This window comes from Vulpes vulpes, chromosome 10, assembly GCF_048418805.1.
Source record: "Vulpes vulpes isolate BD-2025 chromosome 10, VulVul3, whole genome shotgun sequence".
NCBI lineage: Eukaryota > Metazoa > Chordata > Mammalia > Carnivora > Canidae > Vulpes > Vulpes vulpes.
The window spans coordinates 74,146,160-74,166,567 of NC_132789.1; the positions used below are offsets into that span (position 1 = coordinate 74,146,160).

General features: G+C 39.8%; 1 protein-coding gene across 2 annotated transcripts in view; it reads left to right on the plus strand.

Annotated features, from left to right (window-relative positions):
* CFAP54 (cilia and flagella associated protein 54) overlaps positions 1-20,020 on the plus strand; it is a 302,139-nt gene extending 282,119 nt beyond the window's left edge. Inside the window, exon 68 of one of the 2 annotated variants that reach the window (XM_072724628.1) lies at positions 18,239-20,020. In XM_072724628.1, the coding sequence (XP_072580729.1) occupies positions 18,239-18,358 (120 nt within the window). In that variant the 3' untranslated portion in view covers positions 18,359-20,020. The remainder of the gene's footprint in view (positions 1-18,238) is intronic. The other variant, XM_026013023.2, reaches the window with a different exon arrangement.
* The last annotated feature ends 388 nt before the right edge of the window (positions 20,021-20,408 follow it).

Below are 20,408 nucleotides of genomic sequence, written 5' to 3' on the forward strand. Positions count from 1 at the left end.
GCTTTTAAAACATAGCCCTGACTTTGATTCCATCCTCTCACTGTTCACTTCTAGCTGTCAAATTTGGCTAAGGGAAAAAGAAGGCCCTTAAGAAAAGGCCAGGCTATTAATGTGCTCTTCAAAATGCTAAGAAAAGGCTAAGCTGTTTATAGCGTTTTCAAAATGCTCGTCTCCCAGAGATTTGCCAGCAATAGTGTCAAGGTGAAATACGCTCTCACTCATCATGGAACCAAGGGCCTTTGTGCTCTCTGTGCTCAAAGTATGGGTCCTACTTTTGTGAGATGTGCAATTTGCTGGTATAATGATACTTGGATGTAATTTAAACCAAAATATAATCATGAACCTGATATTGTGTATTTACTGTCTAAGTGGCAAGAAGAGTGTGTACAGCTGGATTAAGCAAGCCTGGCTTCATTCAGGATAAAACTGCATTTCTGAACCAAAGGGACGACTTCCTGAAGTTTAGTCGCTTTGGGTCACTTTAAAGGAGGTGAAAGGCAGGGGTATCATTAGCAAATTTGTTTACTGCTTTCCGTTTTGCCAAAAACAGAGGTAAACATCTAGTTTCATTTACTTCATTCATTTTGCTAAACGATTTTGTCTTGATTTAAAAAACTGTACCCTTACAGTGGGATCATATCTTCATTTTAGGAGGATATTGGCTTCTGCCTCATATAGCTGAATCAATTGGCAAGCTTTGGAAGGTCTTTGCACAAATATTCTTATATTAAAATAAATCCACAAAGAAGGCACCGGTTTAAATTTACCCATTTTTCTTGTTAATACTTTGGACACTAGCCATTCGAGATTTTTGCTCTGATTCCGCCTCTGTCTCAGGCAGCTAATGCCGTTATGTTCTTTACTCAACCATCTGTGAGAGCACAGTATGGTAGGAAGAGCACTGGGCACGGGTTCTTGTCCAGTTTTGCCCTTGTGAACAAGTTATTAATCCTTAAAGACCTCAGGTCTATTAGATTCTGTTGAAGTTCTCAGAAGCAACATAACTTACTGGATAAAAACATGATTTAATTCTCTATTCCACCATCTATTGATTGTGTGACCGTGAGCAAGTCACTTTGCTTCTCTATACTTCAGTTCCTTGTCTTTATGTTCTCTTCATGGAGAATTACATTAGAAAAAGCATGCAACACTTTCCGCATGGTGCCAGTATAACGCCAGTGGTAAGCATTCGGTACATTGTGGTCATCTTTATTTTTTTCCAGCTTTATTTTTTTTTTTAAGATTTTATTTATTTATTCATGAGAGACACAGGGAGAGAGAGAGAGGCAGAAACACAGGCAGAGAGAGAAGCAGGCTTCATGCCGGGAGCCCAAGGTGGGACTCAATCCCAGGACTCTAGGATCACACCCTGGGCCAAAGGCAGGCGCTAAACCACTGAGCCACCCAGGGATCCCCTCCAGCTTTAACTAATATGAAATGAGTCTTTGTTCATTTGACTATTAGAAACTTCCTTCATTAGTGGTTTTTGGCCTAAATATTTGCTCCATTTTCAAAAGAGTAAAGAGGCAGTTAATAGATGTATTATTAATATTCTTTCTTTAGCCATCCTCTTTTTAATTAAACTTTTTTTTTGAGATCATTATAGATTCTCTTGCAATTATATGAAATAACCTAGAGAGATCCTGTGTACCTTTTATTCAGCTCTCCCTAGTGGTAACATCTTGCAAAAAAATACTATGACATCACAACCAGGATGCTGACTTTAGTTGTCAGGGTACAGAACAATTTTGTCACTACAGGGACCCCTTTCATTGTCCTTTTTAGACCCTTCACAACCCACCCCACTGATATCCTTAATTTCTGACAATTACTAATCTATTCTCCATTTCTATAATTTGGTATGTTATATAATTTTGTCATTTTAATACATTCTATAAAAGGAACCATTCAGTATGTAACCCTTTGGGGGTTATCATTTTTTTTCACTCAGTGTAATTCCCTATTAGAGCAATTAGACCACACTTCTGATGAACCAAAAAATTCTCATGAATGTCGGCACATTTTATTTGGCTGCAGGATTATCCTTAGCCAACAGTGCCTAGTGGAGTCACCTGGCACCTCACAGACATTCTGGGAAGCCCAGTGGTGAGTGTCCACTCCGCTTCCTTCCATCCTTCCTCTTCCCCCGTCTGTCCTTGCCCCCCGCCTCATTCTGCACATTCTTTCATTAATATTGACAGAGGTTGATTGCTCACATTAGAAATTCTAAAAAGCACCCCGTGAAATGATTTTTGTGAAATTCCTTCATGAATTGCAAGCTCCGTTAGACTGTCTATCGGAAATTGCCAGTCAGTGTTGGCCACGTGGTAAGAATGCTTTGCCGCAGCTCAGGGTCCACCCAGACGAATGAAGAAGCCCGTGTTCAGTTTTTCCTCCCACTCCACACACGGAAGGTCTGGCTTCCAGTTGGCCACTGCTGGTGGAAGCTCCTGACAAAGCCTGTCATGCTTTGCTTCTGAGCTACAAAGCCCCACAAACAAAATGCAGACTTCATTCCTTGTTCTTTATTCAAGCCGTTGTTCTAAGACTCTCCTGTTTTTGGGTGCCAGACTATAAGCCCAGTGATCTCCTTCATAAAACACTATCAAGAAATGCCACACTGTCTTGATGACCACAGCTTTGTAGTACAACCTGAAATCTGGCATTGTGATGCCGCCAGCTCTGGTTTTCTTTTTTAAAATTCCCCTGGCTATTCGGGGTCTTTTCTGATTCCACACAAATCTTAAAATAATTTGTTCTAACTCTCTGAAGAAAGTCCATGGTATTTTGATAGGGATTGCATTAAACGTGTAAATTGCCCTGGGTAACATTGACATTTTCACAATATTAATTCTGCCAATCCATGAGCGTGGAATATTTTTCCATCTCTTTGTGTCTTCCTCAATTTCTTTCAGAAGTGTTCTATAGTTTTTAGGGTATAGATCCTTTACCTCTTTGGTTAGGTTTATTCCTAGGTATCTTATGCTTTTGGGTGCAATTGTAAATGGGATTGGCTCCTTAATTTCTCTTTCTTCAGTCTCATTGTTAGTGTATAGAAATGCCACTGACTTCTGGGCATTGATTTTGTATCCTGCCATGCTGCCAAATTGCTGTATGAGTTCTAGCCATCTTGGGGTGGAGGCTTTTGGATTTTCTATGTAGAGTATCATGTCATCAGCAAAGAGGGAGAGTTTGACTTCTTCTTTGCCAATTTGGATGCCTTTAATGTCTTTATGTTGTCTGATTGCTGAGGCTAGGACTTCCAGTACTATGTTGAATAGCAGTGGTGAGAGTGGACATCCCTGCCTTGTTCCTGATCTTAGGGGAAAGGCTCCTAGTGCTTCCCCATTGAGAATGATATTTGTGTGGGCTTTTCGTAGATGGCTTTTAAGATGTCGAGGAAAGTTCCCTCTATCCCTACACTCTGAAGAGTTTTGATCAGGAATGGATGCTGTATTTTGTCAAATGCTTTCTCTGCATCTATTGAGAGGATCATATGGTTCTTGGTTTTTCTTTTGCTGATATGATGAATCACATTGATTGTTTTACGAGTGTTGAACCAGCCTTGTGTCCCGGGGATAAATCCTACTTGGTCATGGTGAATAATTTTCTCAATGTACTGTTGGTTCCTATTGGCTAGTATCTTGTTGAGAATTTTTGCATCCATGTTCATCAGGGATATTGGTCTATAATTCTCCTTTTTGGTGGGGCCTTTGTCTGGTTTTGGAATTAAGGTGATGCTGGCCTCATAGAACGAATTTGGAAGTACTCCATCTCTTTCTATCTTTCCAAACAGCTTTAGTAGAATAGGTATGATTTCTTCTTTAAGCGTTTGATAGAATTCTCCTGGGAAGCCATCTGGCCCTGGACTTTTGTGTCTTGGGAGGTTTTTGATGACTGCTTCAGTTTCCTCCCTGGTTATTGGCCTGTTCTTAGACCTGCCCTACGACCCAGCAATTGCACTGCTGGGGATTTACCCCAAAGATGCAGATGCAGTGAAACGCCAGGACACCTGCACCCCGATGTTTATAGCAGCAATGTCCACAATAACCAAACTGGAAGGAGCCTCAGTGTCCATCGAAAGATGAATGGATAAAGAAGATTTGGCTTATGTATACAATGGAATATTACTCAGCCATTAGAAATGACAAATACCCACCATTTGCTTCAACGTGGATGGAACTGGAGGGTATTATGCTGATTGAAGTAAGTCAATTGGAGAAGGACAAACATTATATGGCCTCATTCATTTGGGGAATATAAATAATAGTAAAAGGGAATAGAAGGGAAGGGAGAAGAAATGGGTAGGAAATATCAGGAAGGGAGACAGAACATGAAGACTTCTAACTCTGGGAAACAAACTAGGGGTGGTAGAAGGGGAGGAGGGTGAGGGGTGGGGGTGAATGGGTGATGGGCACTGAGGGGGGCACTTGATGGGATGAGCACTGGGTGTTATTCTGTGTGTTGGCAAATTGAACACCAATAAAAAATAAATGTGTTATTAAAAATAAATGCCAAGTATTACTCAGACTCTGGGGTTTTCATGACTATGTCCCAGGTCAAAAGCACACAGGCAACCTGGACACAGCCAGTCAGGAGGGAGCCCAGCGTCCTGTACCCACTTAAAGTATCTCTTCCTACAAGTTTGCTGCTGAGATCCAAAGGCTCTACCTTTCAGTGGAGTTAAGCCCTCACTTTGATGGCACCACACCCCATGATAGGAGAGGACAAGTGTGCCAGCACCTGTGTGCCTTAGACAGGATGGGCTGGGTTATGCTGTGCCCACAGACCCCAAATATCAGGGCAATAAAGGTTCATTTCCTTCCTGTGCAAAGTCCAGGTGGGACAACTCTCCTTCTCCTTGTAGCTGTGCTGTGGCCTCCAGCCTCACCAGTGCAGTTGAGGAGAGCTGAAGGACTGCACTGGATGTTTCCAAGTAGGGCAACCACACATCTCAGTTTGCCTGCAGCACTCATAATGTATACCCGTTGATTCGGAGAGATGCTTAATATACTTCCCTTTTAGTCTCAAAAAGTGTCTCCACTTAGGCCATAAATTAGGGCGACCATTTCCAAGAGCCAGCATGGAATGACCGTCATAATTTCTGTTCATATCATATTGGCTTCAACCTGATATGCAAGAACATAGAGGAACAAGTATGTACTTTAGGGGACACTAATACTTTCTGGCACAATAGGCATTTTACAGGAATGCCATGAATATTTATTTATTTACTTTTAAATTTTAATCCCAGTATAGATAACATGTTTACAATACAGTGATTGAACAATTCTATACATTACTCACTGCTAATCATGATAAATTTACTTTTAATCCCCATCACCTATTTCATCCATCCTCCCCTTCAGTCCCTCCTGGTGACCACCAGTTCTCTGTTGTTGAGTCTGTTACTTGGTTTGTCTCTTTCCCTTTTTTCCCCTTTGTTCATGTGTTTTGTTTCTTAAATTCCACATATGAGTGAAATTATACGGTATTTGTCTTTCTCTGACTGACTTCACTTGGCATTGTACTATCCAGCTCCATCCATGTTGTTGCAAATAATGCTACGAATTTTTAAATAGAAACAATTCAGTAACTCCAGCTACCAGCACTTTGTTGAGGAGATAGGATATAAATATGATGTTCTTGTGAACTCAACCGTATCATTTAACCACCCATGTGGTAGGCTGAATCATGGCTCCCCCAGAGATATATCCACATCCTAATCCCCAGAACCATTTACCTTGTATGACAAAAAGAGCTTTGCAGATATGATTAAGTTAAGGTTGTTGAGATGGGGAGATTATTCTGGCCTATCCAGGTGGGCCCTAAATATAGTCAATCTTATAAAAGGGAAGCTGAGGGAGATTTGACAATAGGAGAAGGCACATGATGATGGAAGCAGGGCAGGCTACAAATCAAGGAAAACAGGTGGCCTCTAGAAGCTACCAAAGTCAAAAAAAACAACAACAACAACAACCAGATTCCCCCCTTACCACTCCTAGAAAGAACCAGCCCTGCTGACACCTTGATGTTAGCACAGTGACACTGGATTCAGATTTCTTATGTCCAGGACTGTAAGAGAGGAGATCTATAGTAAGCTACTAGGTTTGTCATAAATTTGTTACAGCAGCAATCAGACATTAATATACACATATATTCTAAAGGTCAGCATGTGACTTTAGATTTCTGTTTCTAGTTAAGGTGGATACTGTTATTTCTGTATATGGCATGTGAGAAATTTAAGTGACTTGCCCAGGTTCTTCCCTCAGCTAAGGAGTGTCAGAGTACCTACACCTCAGAACATGTTCCTAACCACTGCTGTGCTGCCCTCCCCCCTCCCACCCCCACTGCCTGACTGTCCTCCGAGCTCCCTCCCACCATGTGTGGCAACCCCAGAAAGCCCCTGCTCCCTGTAGCCTCTCCCCCTACTCCCACCTGACTGCAGTCTCCTACCCCCCACCCCCCGGCTCTGTGGGACTTGGAACCCTTTTCCAGCTTTGACTTTGGAAATTTTATGGAAGGTCCTAGGGCTTCCATATGGAATTTCTCAAGTAGAGTCAAGCTTAGGTGAAATTATTGAACTTCTTCATATTTAAGTTTCTGGAAAGGTATTATTTGAGGGAAAAAACTGTTTCTGAATCTTCCTCCTACTCTTTGTTTCCCAATTCTTCTCCTTGTACTCCAGAATGGGGACTGTTCCTTGGGGTAATCAAATAAAGTGATTAATGGGAGTTGTACTGAAAATATATTAAGCTTGTTTTGCCATGACCCAGAAAAGCAGCATCTGGAAATCTGGCATAAGAATACTTACTTAGTTATTACTTTAAATCTCCCTTTGGCTTATATTAGTTATATACTAGTATGCATTTTGCCATATTGCTAGTTGTTTAATGGTTTTACAGTTGACCATTGAATTAAATATTTGTGCCTGTCACAGCCCCTTCACTGAGCCACCCAGATCTCCCTTTCAGGACTGAAGAGCTCATTTTCCCAGCCCTGGGAAATGTGCTGACTGATGCTTTCAGTTCTCAATCCTCTCCAGGAATTGCCCACAGGGAAAAGAGATGACCTCTTCCTCAGGGGAGGTCTGCATCCAAATACTGGTTGATATGGGGTGCAAAGACCTGACCCCCCCTACCACAAATCCGCGCATCTCTGAAGGGTCAGCCCAGCTTCAGAACTCCATGGTGTTGGCTGAGCCCTTCCTCAGGACTGCCCTGCAGCCCATCTTCTCTCTGCTAATCCTGCTGTCTTCTCCTTTTCTAATGAATGTTGATCCCAAGAGTATTTCCTAATAAGCTTCCTGGAAGCAAAGTCTCGTCTCAGAGTCTGTCTCCCAGGAACCGGAACCTCAGCAGTGAGGTAAAAAATAAAGATAAAATCCCTAACTGGTGATGAATACATGGATGCTTAGTTAATCCTTGTTTATGGGAATTAGAAGAGTGCCAAAGGAAAATGGAAGCATACTCTGGCTTGAAGTTTACTTTCCAACAGAGAAGTAAGGAGAAAACATCATATGCATGTCATCCAATCATGATTAAAACTACATTCTACAATGTGACCGCATAGCTCAATCACATTTTCTCTTGACCTCCATTTCATCTGTAAACAGTCAATTTACAGATGAAATAAACTCTGTAAAACAAAGACTCCAGCCCATTTGCAATCATCCATAAATGCAGGCTTCCTTTCTTAGAAAACATTTTTTTTCAGAGTAGGAAAACAAGGAAAAGCTTGGTAAAGCTTTCAAACTATCTTCTGCAAATAAAGGCAATGATGTAAAGTGATGTAATCATATATAAATACTGTATCAGAATTTATACTTTGCATCTCCACAGAGAGTGAGAAATAGGCGTTCAGTTTTATAACACATTGAACACAGGCGTTTCCATGAAATCCTTTATCCAAGGAACTTTAACTCTTCCCCCAGAGCCCTGATTAGAAGCACCGAACCACTGGCCATGAACTTGCATCTTGCCTTTATGCCTCATGTACTTCCTTGTTGGTTGCATAACTCATCCTTCTGTTCTGATTAGAGCTTTTGATATTTTAAAGGGGATTTGCCCTGTTTGAGACCCTTTATTAGTTCTCTGTATGGTGAAAAATACTTTCCTGGAGAGAGAGGGAGAGAGCAGCTGCTCTTCCTGCACCATAGGGTGTCACATTTCAAAGATTCTTTTTTGGTGTGCCTTAGACTCTTAAGCAGTTAGAACAAGCCTGATATGGACAGCCTAAACTTTTATTTTTTTCTCAAGGATCTCTTTTGGCATTACAGGATTGTTTTCTTAAATAACTCCCTATAAAAAGTGTATATTCCCATAATGGAGATATCACTGCCAGCCCTATCATTTCTCATCGAGGAGTGCCTCCACTTGGCCTGGGGAGGAGGACGAAGGGCAATGTGCACAGACTAGCTGCCACAGAGGAGGGGAATGTAGGAGAAGGCCCCAAAGGTCCAAAGACACTCACCAGCTGAACATGTCCCTAATTTACATAATACCAGATATGACTGTTAGGTGGTTTTTCCTGACACCAACCAGTTCTGCAATTTGCTGACACCAACTGGGTGTCTAACCATTCAATTCAATTCTAACACTACTACCTAGAGTTAGCACAGACTACACAAATTAAAGGTATAATCCACTTCAGGTGCCAGTTACAAATGAAGTACCCAGGCGATCCATCCACACTTTTGCTCAGCAGACTACAGATTTGAGAGTTCCCATGATATCCTTTCAGATCTGATAATTCACTAGACTAAGTCACAGAACTCAGGAAAGTGCTTTGTTTGCAATTATTTTATTATAAAGGATACAACCAAGGAACAGTCAAATAGAAGAGATGCATGCAGAGAGCAAGATATAGGGGCTGGAGAGAGGGGCAGAGCTTCCATGCCCTCTCTGAGAGCTCCACCCTCCCAGCACTTCATTGTGTTCACCAACCAAGAAGTTCTGTGGTTATGGGGTTTCCATGAAGGTTCTATTACATGGGTCCAATTTATTAAATGGTTGACCACTGTGGTCAAACTCAATCTCCAGTCTCCTTTCTTTCCCCAGAGATCAGGGCCTAGGGCTGAAAACTCTATCTCTCCAATCACATGGCTGGCTTTCCCGGAGACCAGCTCCATCTTGAAGCTATTAGGCCCCTTCCCTGCCGTAGTCATCTTGTTAGCATACAAAGCTAAAAAAAAAAAAAACAAAAAACAAAGGAAAACTCTCTTTTAGGAGCTCTATGCCAGGAAGCTGGGACAAAGATCAATTACTTATTTTTTATCATATCACAACTGTAAACTATGAACATATCCTAAAATTGACTTTTAAACATACACCCAGTGGATGTAGTCTCCTTCAATCGATCTTCCCTTTTGGAGGCATTCTTCATGTATTCCAATAAAGAGGCAAAGAGGCTATTGTTCAAAACATTTTTGGCATCTGCTTAGATATAAGAGGAGAGACAAGGCCGAACAGTTTCTGGCCTGACTGAAACATTTGGTTTCCTGCACATGTGGGACAACATGTCTGAACAAGAAGTGTCCTTTATTAAAAGGTGAACTCTGCTCAGGAGCTCAAGGAAATGCCATGCACAGCCAAGGCTTAGTGCCGGGACAGTGACAGTGACAATAGTAGTGGTGGTGATGATGATTTAAGAAGAAATCAATCCTATTTTTAGATAGTATAACATTTGAACCAACTCTCTGTATAAATTCTTTCTCTCCCATATCCCATCTTTAGTTTCTCAGTTTCCTTTTCCCTGCAAGATGTCTTTATAATCCTGTTATTTCTTTAAAATGTAATTTTAAAAAATTTCTACTCTTACCAAAATGACCCTTTGATGTCGTATTATGTTTTAAAAAGAGCCTTTTTTTCTGTCATATGTAAAGTTTTATTTTTTTATTTTTTTAAAAGATTTTATTTATTTATTCATGAGACACGGAGCCTTAACTGTCCAGGGATCCCGTATTTAAAGTTTTATTAACACAAAACTAGAATGAGAAAGATAATCTTGTTCTCAGCAGGGATCCCTGGGTGGCGCAGCAGTTTGGCGCCTGCCTTTGGCCCAGGGCGTGACCCTGGAGACTCAGGATCGAATCCCACGTCGGGCTCCCAGTGCATGGAGCCTGCTTCTCCCTCTGCCTATGTCTCTGCCTCTCTCTCTCTCTCTCTCTCTCTCTCTGTGACTATCATAAATAAATAAAAATTAAAAAAAAAATCTTGTTCTCAGCAGAATGTGAAATTTCCTGTGGCCTGGCAGGGTTGTATACAAGCCCTTCTCACCTTCTTAAGGATTGGGTGCTATTTTTGTTATATTGGGGAGATAATATGTGTTACTGTTGCTGAAGGGATTCTCTTAATCATATAAAGTAAAGTGAAACCATAGATCTCTAGTTCCCTCTCATCTGGAACTTTTATCGGATGGGTCACCAGTCATTCATGATATTGATTCTTAAGTAAGCTGGTATCATATTATCCTTCCTACTTTGGAATGAATGTTTTTCCCCAGTCTGAAAAAAAAATCCAATAAATTATTAACTTCGAAAATTCGGGGGATATATTGAGACAGAACTCTAACATGGTACAGAAACTTCTATGTGAGAATGCTGGATGAAAAAAGCATTTGTTTTCCTATCTTGAAGCTTTTAAACCTTTTCTTCCCCTGATGGCTCTGACTCTCTGTGTTTGAAAGTTCTTGAAAGGAGACAAAGTTAAATCCACCCATATCACTACGCCCACAGGTTTTCATAACCCACTTACCAATTACTAGGAGTGGATTTGGTGTTCTCCCTTTCTTCTTGGTCATTAACACTTAGAATCAATGAAAAGGCAACTGGCAATGTGCTGAGAGAGAAGCAAGCGGAGTTCTCAATGTAGGTGCTCAACAAAAACTCACTGGATTGAGAAAAACCAGAGATACTTTGAAGACAATAGGACTTCTCTTTCAGTCAAAGAAAGTTATTGCAACAAAAGAACAGAAGTAATAAAATCTTTCATTAGGACAGAATCTAGTTTTCATGCAGAAGCTCCTATATAATATAGCATTGGCAAGTAGCCTTAACTGTCCAGTGACTTTCAGAGCTCCCCCAGACAAGCTCAAGTCCTGGCAATGAACCCCTTCAGCGTGCCCCAACTTGATTACCTCTTTTCCCTTCCTCCTGTTATTTCCAACTTCTATCCTTTCCAGACAGGCAGAACTATCACTATTTCTTTACTATTGTCCTTTTTTTTTTTTTTTAAGTTTTTATTTTTTATTTTTATTTATTTATTTATTTTAAATTAATTTTTATTGTTGTTCATTTACCAACATACAGAAAAACACCCAGTGCTCATCCCGTCAAGTGTCCACCTCAGTGCCCGTCACCCATTCCCCTCCAACACCCGCCCTCCTCCCCTTCCACCACCCCTAGTTCGTTTCCCCGAGTTAGGAGTCTTTATGTTCTGTCTCCCTTCCTGATATTTCCCAACATTTCTTTTCCCTTCCTTTATATTCCCTTTCACTATTATTCATATTCCCCAAATGAATGAGAACATACACTGTTTGTCCTTCTCCGATTGACTTATTTCACTCAGCATAATACCCTCCAGTTCCATCCACGTTGAAGCAAATGGTGGGTATTTGTCGTTTCTAATTGCTGAGTAATATTCCATTGTATACATAAACCACATCTTCTTTATCCATTCATCTTTCGATGGACACCGAGGCTCCTTCCACAGTTTGGCTATTGTGGCCATTGCTGATAGAAACATCGGGGTGCAGGTGTCCCGACGTTTCATTGCATCTGAATCTTTGGGGTAAATCCCCAACAGTGCAATTGCTGGGTCGTAGGGCAGGTCTATTTTTAACTCTTTGAGGAACCTCCACACAGTTTTCCAGAGTGGCTGCACCAGTTCACATTCCCACCAACAGTGTAAGAGGGTTCCCTTTTCTCCGCATCCTCTCCAACATTTGTTGTTTCCTGCCTTGTTAATTTTCCCCATTCTCACGGGTGTGAGGTGGTATCTCATTGTGGTTTTGATTTGTATTTCCCTGATGGCAAGTGATGCAGAGCATTTTCTCATGTGCATGTTGGCCATGTCCATGTCTTCCTCTGTGAGATTTCTCTTCATGTCTTTTGCCCATTTCATGATTGGATTGTTTGTTTCTTTGGTGTTGAGTTTAAGAAGTTCTTTATAGATTTTGGAAACTAGCCCTTTATCTGATATGTCATTTGCAAATATCTTCTCCCATTCTGTAGGTTGTCTTTTAGTTTTGTTGACTGTATCCTTTGCTGTGCAAAAGCTTCTTATCTTGATGAAGTCCCAATAGTTCATTTTTGCTTTTGTTTCTTTTGCCTTTGTGGATGTATCTTGCAAGAAGTTACTGTGGCCGAGTTCAAAGAGGGTGTTGCCTGTGTTCTCTTCTATGATTTTGATGGACTCTTGTCTCACATTTAGATCTCTCATCCATTTTGAGTTTATCTTTGTGTATGGTGAAAGAGAGTGGTCCAGTTTCATTCTTCTGCATGTGGATGTCCAATTTTCCCAGCACCATTTATTGAAGAGACTGTCTTTCTTCCAATGGATAGTCTTTCCTCCTTTATCAAATATTAGATGACCATACATTTCAGGGTCCACTTCTGGGTTCTCTATTCTGTTCCATTGATCTATGTGTCTGTTTTTGTGCCAGTACCACACTGTCTTGATGACCACAGCTTTGTAGTACAACCTGAAATCTGGCATTGTGATGCCCCCAGCTATGGTTTTCTTTTTTAAAATTCCCCTGGCTATTCGGGGTCTTTTCTGATTCCACACAAATCTTAAAATAATTTGTTCTAACTCTCTGAAGAAAGTCCACGGTATTTTGATAGGGATTGCATTAAACGTATAAATTGCCCTGGGTAACATTGACATTTTTACAATATTAATTCTGCCAATCCATGAGCATGGAATATTTTTCCATCTCTTTGTGTCTTCCTCAATTTCTTTCAGAAGTGTTCTGTAGTTTTTAGGGTATAGATATTTCTTTACTATTGTCCTTTAAAGCATAGCCTGTTTGAACTAATTTACAGTCTGCTTACCTGCCAGGTGGTTTTCTTCCTTTCTCTCCACAAAGCCTTTCTTGATCCATGGAAAGGAACTGGGACTCCTTGATACCTTATCCAAGACAATTCAGATTCAAGGCTGCTTACAAAAGACATAAAAGGCTCCCCCACAATTATACGATTGCCAATCCTGTCTCTATTGAATGGCAAAAGGAAAAAAAAAAGAAATTCAGTAATTTCGCATAAGCTTGACTTTACTTGAGAAATTCCCTGTGGAAGCCTTAGAAACTTCCATAAAATTTCCAAATACCAAAACTGGGAAAGGGTCAATAGCACCACAGAGCCCCCAGGAGGAGCAGGAGTTTGCAGTCAGGTAGGAGTAGAAGGAGAGGCTGCAGGGAACAGGGGTATTTCACGGATGCCACACACGGTGGGAGGGAGCTCAGAGAACAGTTGGGCAGTGGGGCGGAGAGGCGGTACAGCAGAGTGGTTAGGAACATGATATGTACTAGCCTAGGGAGTTTGGGTGAGTCACTGAAAGTCTCTGAACCTCTGGGGCACCTGGGTAGCCCAATGGGTTAAGCATCCAACTCAATATTGGGTCAGGTCGTGATCTCAGGGTTGTGAGATTAAGCCCCCTGTCAGGTTCTGCTCAAAGGAGAGTCTGCTTGAGATTCTCTCCTTCTCCCTCTGCCCCTTCCCACCCTCAAATAAATAAATAAATCTTAAAAAAAGTCTCTGAGCCTCATGGATGTGTTCACATTATAAAACATTATATGAGCTTACTTTAAATGTTCAGGTATCAAGATTGAGTAAATACAAGTCAAGAAACATGTCTCAGGAAATGTTTTACCTTTTAACTGTATCATTTTATTTGAGATCTTATAAATTCTAATTTTTAAAATCTTGAACTCTCTGGGGAAAAGATATAACTCTGACTTCCTAAAGCACATTCAGATTCTCTTAATGTTTACAGCATTGGTGTACTCTGACTATGAGATAAATTTCTCATTTTCACCTAACTCAACATTTTTAAAAACTGAACTCCATGTTTTTGATGATAGTGGCTTTTTAATTTTACTGTTTAATAAAATAAAATTTCATAAATTACCCAGAACATGTTTAGGTGGTTTCCTCCTATTCCTAATTTAAGTAGCAGTTTTAGAAGTAACAGGACTCCATAGCACTTCTAGGAATCAATATTACTTTCAGATTTTTAGCTACTGCGATCAGGCAAGGGAACAAAATCATATGTAGCATAAATACTAACAAATAATGAAGTTATATTTATTTGTAAATGATATAACTGCAAAACGAAAATGTAAGGGTTTAAAATGATTAAGAGAATCTTTTTTTTCTTCTTAGATTTCTATTTTATTTTTTTATTTTTTATTGGAGTTCTATTTGCCAACATATAGCATATCACCCAGTGCTCATCCCATCAAGTGCCCCCCCTCAGTGCCCATCACCCCATCACCCCAACCCCTCGCCCACCTCCCCTTCCACTACCCCTTGTTTGTTTCCCAGAGTTAGGAGTCTCTCATGTTCTGTCAGCCTCACTGATATTTTCACTCATTTTCTCTCCTTTCCCCTTTATTCCCTTTCACTATTTTTATATTCCCCAAATGAATGAGACCATATAATGTTTGTCCTTTTCCAATTGACTTATTTCACTCAGCATAATACCCTCCAGTTCCATCCATGTTGAAGCAAATGGTGGGTATTCATCATTTCTAATGGCTGAGTAGTATTCCATTGTATACATAGACCACACCTTCCTTATCCTTTCATCTTTTGTTTTTTTTTTAATAAATTAATTTTTTATTGGTGTTCAGTTTACCAACATACAGGATAACACCCAGTGCTCATCCCGTCAAGTGTCCCTCTCAGTGCCCGTCACCCATTCACCCCCACCCCCCGCCCTCCTTCCCTTCTACCACCCCTAGTTAGTTCATTTTCCAGAGTTAGGAGTCTTTATGTTCTGTCTCCCTTTCTGATATTTCCCACACATTTCTTCTCCCTTCCCTTCTATTCCCTTTCACTATTATTTATATTCCCCAAATGAATGAGAACATACACTGTTTGACCTTCTCCGATTGACTTACTTCACTCAGCATAATACCCTCCAGTTCCAACCATGTTGAAGCAAATGGTGGGTATTTGTCGTTTCTAATGGCTGAGTAATATTCCATTGTATACATAAACCACATCTTCTTTATCCATTCATCTTTCGATGGACACCGAGGCTCCTTCCACAGTTTGGCTATTGTGGACATCGCTGCTAGAAACATCGGGGTGCAGGTGTCCCGGCGTTTCATTGCATCTGAATCTTTGGGGTAAATCCCCAACAGTGCAACTGCTGGGTTGTAGGGCAATTCTATTTTTAACTCTTTGAGGAACCTCCACACAGTTTTCCAGAGTGGCTGTACCAGTTCACATTCCCACCAACAGTGCAAGAGGGTTCCCCTTTCTCTGCATCCTCTCCAACATTTGTTGTTTCCTGTCTTGTTAATTTTCACCATTCTCACTGGGGTGAGGTGGTATCTCATTGTGGTTTTGATTTGTATTTCTCTGATGGCCAGTGATGCGGAGCATTTTTTCATGTGTTTGTTGGCCATGTCTATGTCTTCTTTGATTAAGAGAATCTGATAAAGTGGCTGTTATAAAAATCAATAACTTTGTTTCTACTAAGAATAACCATTTTTAAAAAGATTTTATTTTTAAGTAATCTCTACACCCAACATGGGTTCAAACTCACAACCTTGAGATCAAGATTCACATTCTCCACCATCTGAGCCAGCCAGGCACCTCAAGAATAATCATTTTAAACAAAAATTTTTAAAACTTTAAAACGTTCACAATAATAACAAAATGCCTAGGAATAAATTAAACAAAAATAGTAGAGGATATAAGTAAAGAAAATAATGAATTTTAGTAGTAGGCACTTTTACAATGCCATTCATTAAATAAACCTTTCCCTTTTCCCTGAATTAAAAAGTTAATCATATGTTTATGACTTCCTGTCACCATTTCTAATTAACACAGCTTGAAGATTCTCAGCCAGTGAAGTAAAGGGAGAACATAGAAAGGTGGAAGTATGAGAAAGGAAGGAGTAAAATTCTTATTGTTTATAGACAGAAAATCCAAAATAGTCTTCAGATAAACTCTTAGAATGAATAAGTGAATTTAGCAAATTCGCTATATGCTTTCGAATGTAAATGTAAACTTTATCTCTATATATTTTGGGAAAAATTTATGAATGAAATATTTGAAAAGCTATCATTTACAGTAGCATCAGGGAATTAACACAGAAATGCAAAGGACCTACAATAGCCAAAACCATCTAAAAAAAGAACAACAACAAAAAAAGAACAAAAGAACAAAAATAGAATTACACTTCTAGTTGTCAAGTCTTACGAAAGAGCTGTAATAACAGTGGGGGATTGGAGAGGGTATAGATATAGATCGATGGAACAAAATAGTGTCCAGAAAGAGATCCAGGCATATTGGGTCCCATGGTTTAGGTCAAAGGTGACTTTGCAGTGCAGGGAGGAAAGAACAATCTTTTCAACAAAAAGATCTGGGTTTATTGGTTATCTATACCTCTGTATTTATGATTGAAGTGTTAACTGCCATAATCTATCGGAAAAGTAATCTGACAAGAAATGTTAAAATGTGAAATGTGAACACCCTTTGACTAAACTAAACCATCGTGGGGAATCAGTGGTGCAGAAATAGGAGTATCAATGTCCAAGGATGTATATGAATAAACAAATGTACAAAAACTAGAGATGACCTCTCTAGTGGTTGATTAATAGGATACGACCATCCCATGTATTGTTTTGTAGCCATAAAAAAGAGTGTGTTCGACAAGGATAGTAACATGTAGCCTTTGTTGTGTGTTCATTGTGTGCTAGGCACCGATCTGAGTATATATTTAAATTCATTCCATCTTGTAACAAGAATATGTTGTGATAGCAATTGTAATAACAATATTCTAATTTTATGGATGACGGAATTAAAATTCAAACAGATCAAGTATTTTACTCAAGCTCACATAGCTGGTATGTGGTGAAGTCTGAATTTGAACAAAACAGTCTTACCCCAGAATGCACACTCTTAAACTCCATGTAGTTTATTCTGTCTCCCTGAATTAAGGAGGGATTTCTCTTACATATTGGTAGTTGAAAAAGCAAATAATGGAAATCCAGTTATCCTATTTCAAGAAACGAAGGAAAGCAAAAAGGGAAAAGAAAAACCCACATGAATAATACATTTGTGAGAGGACTTTAAAAGTTTTGGGAAGATATTCCTCAAACTGGTAATACCTAGTACCTCAGGATCAAGTGAGGAAGGAAGACACTATTAATTGTTTTGCCTCTTTATTATTTTAAGTTTTAGAAAGCACTGGAATGCTTTGGTCGTGTTTTAATCCAACAAAGTGAAGAAAAAGAAATAAAAATCAGCCTCCACTTTTAGTTTCACTGTGTTTCCTTAGGAAGAAAAAGTTCGTTTAACAATTTGACAAGAAATTAATAAAACTTGTCTTCTAATCTCTTGCCACAATTTAGGCCCACAAGGATCTAATCCGCTGTGGTCATTCTACAAGACATTTGCTCATTCATCTTCGAAAGTATCTAGATCTGCATAGAATAGGTCCCCAGGAAATGTTAACGTTCCTTCCTGTTTATTATTCTCACCTTCCCACCTCTCTCTCAATGAAATAACCAGTGCTCTTATTTTCCATCTTTCATATCTGTTCAGGTGTCTTCGGCCTGCTCCAGGTAACCTCGCACCTCTTTCAGAGAGAGTAGGCGCCAAACATAATTTGCTTCACTGTGGCAGGACTTAAGCTCCAGTAAGACAGGGACATTTGTCAAATGGGCAGCCTGTTAATGGAGGAAAGCGTTTTGTTAGGAACAGGGCCAAAGTCCTACCTTTAGAATCATCTACAGTGATTATAGAGATGCAAATAGTCTCTATTTCTAAAATATCTGCTGTTTTATAGGCTAATCTATGAATCTTAATAGGATCTAAAATGAGAGTGTGTGACATTTCAGCAGCGCAGAGAAATGAAACTTTGCATTTTACCTTAGGCAAGAGTTAAATATCTTTCACATAAAATCGTTATATGGAATTGGTATTTGTAGGTTTGAGAACTTCACTTCAGCCAACAGTTTGAAATGATGCATTTCATGAACACTTTCTGCTTTTTCTCAGGTTCCATTTGATATCTCGCTGCCATCTATATTCAATCTTGAGAGACTTTTCGATCTTGCTAATGGTTGTATCGTGTCAGGAGGAAGCCTTTTCAACTGGATGGTGTCGATTATTCCCTAAACATTCTTTACGTGTTAAATTAACCTTATAAAGGATTTAATTGATACTGTTTTTCTTGGTTTGAATACATTTTTGGAACTGTCTTCTTATAAAACAAGCAAAATATAATTGTTTCTTACGGGAGCTAAATTTCCTCAAAAATTGTAGCTTTGAGTGATGTCTTAACATTGTATCTGAATTAAATGATAATGCTTCGTAATACCATCTTACAGAATTGTTCGTAGAAAATATGTGTGTGCAGGGTGCAACTATTTCCATGTTTGTATAGTTCACATGTGAGGTTGTCTTTAGTTGTGTCCATAGATCAAGAATGGATTAAAACAGTGGTTCTCAACTGGGGACAATTTTGCCTCCAGGGGACAAGTGGCAATGTCTGAAGGCACTTTTGATTGCTATGCCTGGGAGGAGGGTGCTAGTGGCCTCCAGTGGGTAGAAGCCAGGGATGCCGCTCCCTATCCTACAATGCCCAGAAGAGCCCCCAACAACCAGGGATTATCTGGCCCAAAGTGTCAGTAGTGCCACTGGTGAGGAACTCTGGATTAAACGTCAACATGTGATCAGTTCAACGTTGGGAGTTTGTCTATGTGGCTTGGAAAGAAATCTGTAGCAAATTAAGACCTTTTATATTTTATGCTGCTGAGAGGCAACATGGCATAAAATTTTAGAGCATAGACAATGGAATTATGTAGACCTGAGTTTGAACAGTAACTTCACTACTTCAGAGTTCTGCAACTTTAGGAAAGAAACAGGTTCTTTAAGCCTTCATTTCCTCACCTGTAGAATAAGGCTATTAATAGGATTGCTGTGTGAATTAGGGTAAGTGAGATGATGTAACAAGGTGCTTAGCACCATACCTGAGGTAGTAATAGCCCTTTGCTAGGAGTTATCATTTCCCTGCCAAGTTGGAAGAGGATCACGCATTTCTGACCCATTTAATTTAGCATCAAAGAATGCTGTACCTAAATGCTTCATGTATGCCGGTCCATGAATAGTTAAGGGAAAATGAAAAAAAAAATCTAAAAAAAAAAAAAAAAAAAAAAGACTTCAGGCTTGATTTAGCATATCATGGTGTACTTTTACCGGTGATTAAGGAGAGGAGTGGCAAACTCCTGACACTAGTGGACATTCAATAAATGTTAAGTGAAAATGAATGAATGTATGAAAAAAATAATGGAATGACTTTCAGAGAAGATAAGTATGCAGTATACAATGGAAAAGGAAGAAATAGAGACAAAGCCAGTAGGAAACTATGCTGCAGAGAAAGAGAAAAGAACAAAATATTTTCCATTGAGTTCAGAAAAGGAAATTGCCTGATGGCTATACCTTCATAGGAAATAAAATTTAGGTCTTGCAGAAAAGCCATTAGGATAGTGGCGGCTCTTATGTGGTGAGGGCTTCCTAATCCTTCGGCCAGACACTGGAGTTTATAAATTTCTCTTATGGGAGAGAGGATGCTTTCAGGGGTTTTGTGTTTCTCACAGGGAAAGTTTAACTTATGGGAAGTTTAGCCACCAGGGGCAAAAAAGGCACAAGAAATTACCTACACATTTAATACTGGAGTGAAAGTGTAGCATCACTAGTAGCCACGGCCATTCACTTCAACCTAATGTTAATTTCCAACGAGTGCATATTCATGTCTTCCACTAATAAATTTTTACTAAATGGGTGCTTTTCATTTTTCTTTATTTTAAACATTAGTGGATATAAAGGCATGCACTATTTATAGGACCCTAGAATAATGCCTGGCACATGTCTGTAACATTTCTTGGATGGATGGATGGATGGATGGATGGATGGATGGATGGATGGATGGATGTGACCCAGGCAAGACGGCACTATGGGGCTCTAAAAGGAGGGGAAGTGAAGGGATCACCACCACCTCCACCACTGCTACCACTATCATTACTGCCTAACCTTTCTGGAGCATTTGCCATGCTAGACACGATATTATATGCCTCCTATGCATTATCTCCTCCTGTCCTCATGAGAATCCTGACCATGATTCACATAGGATGACTGACCCCATAATACTGATGAGGAAACAAAAGCA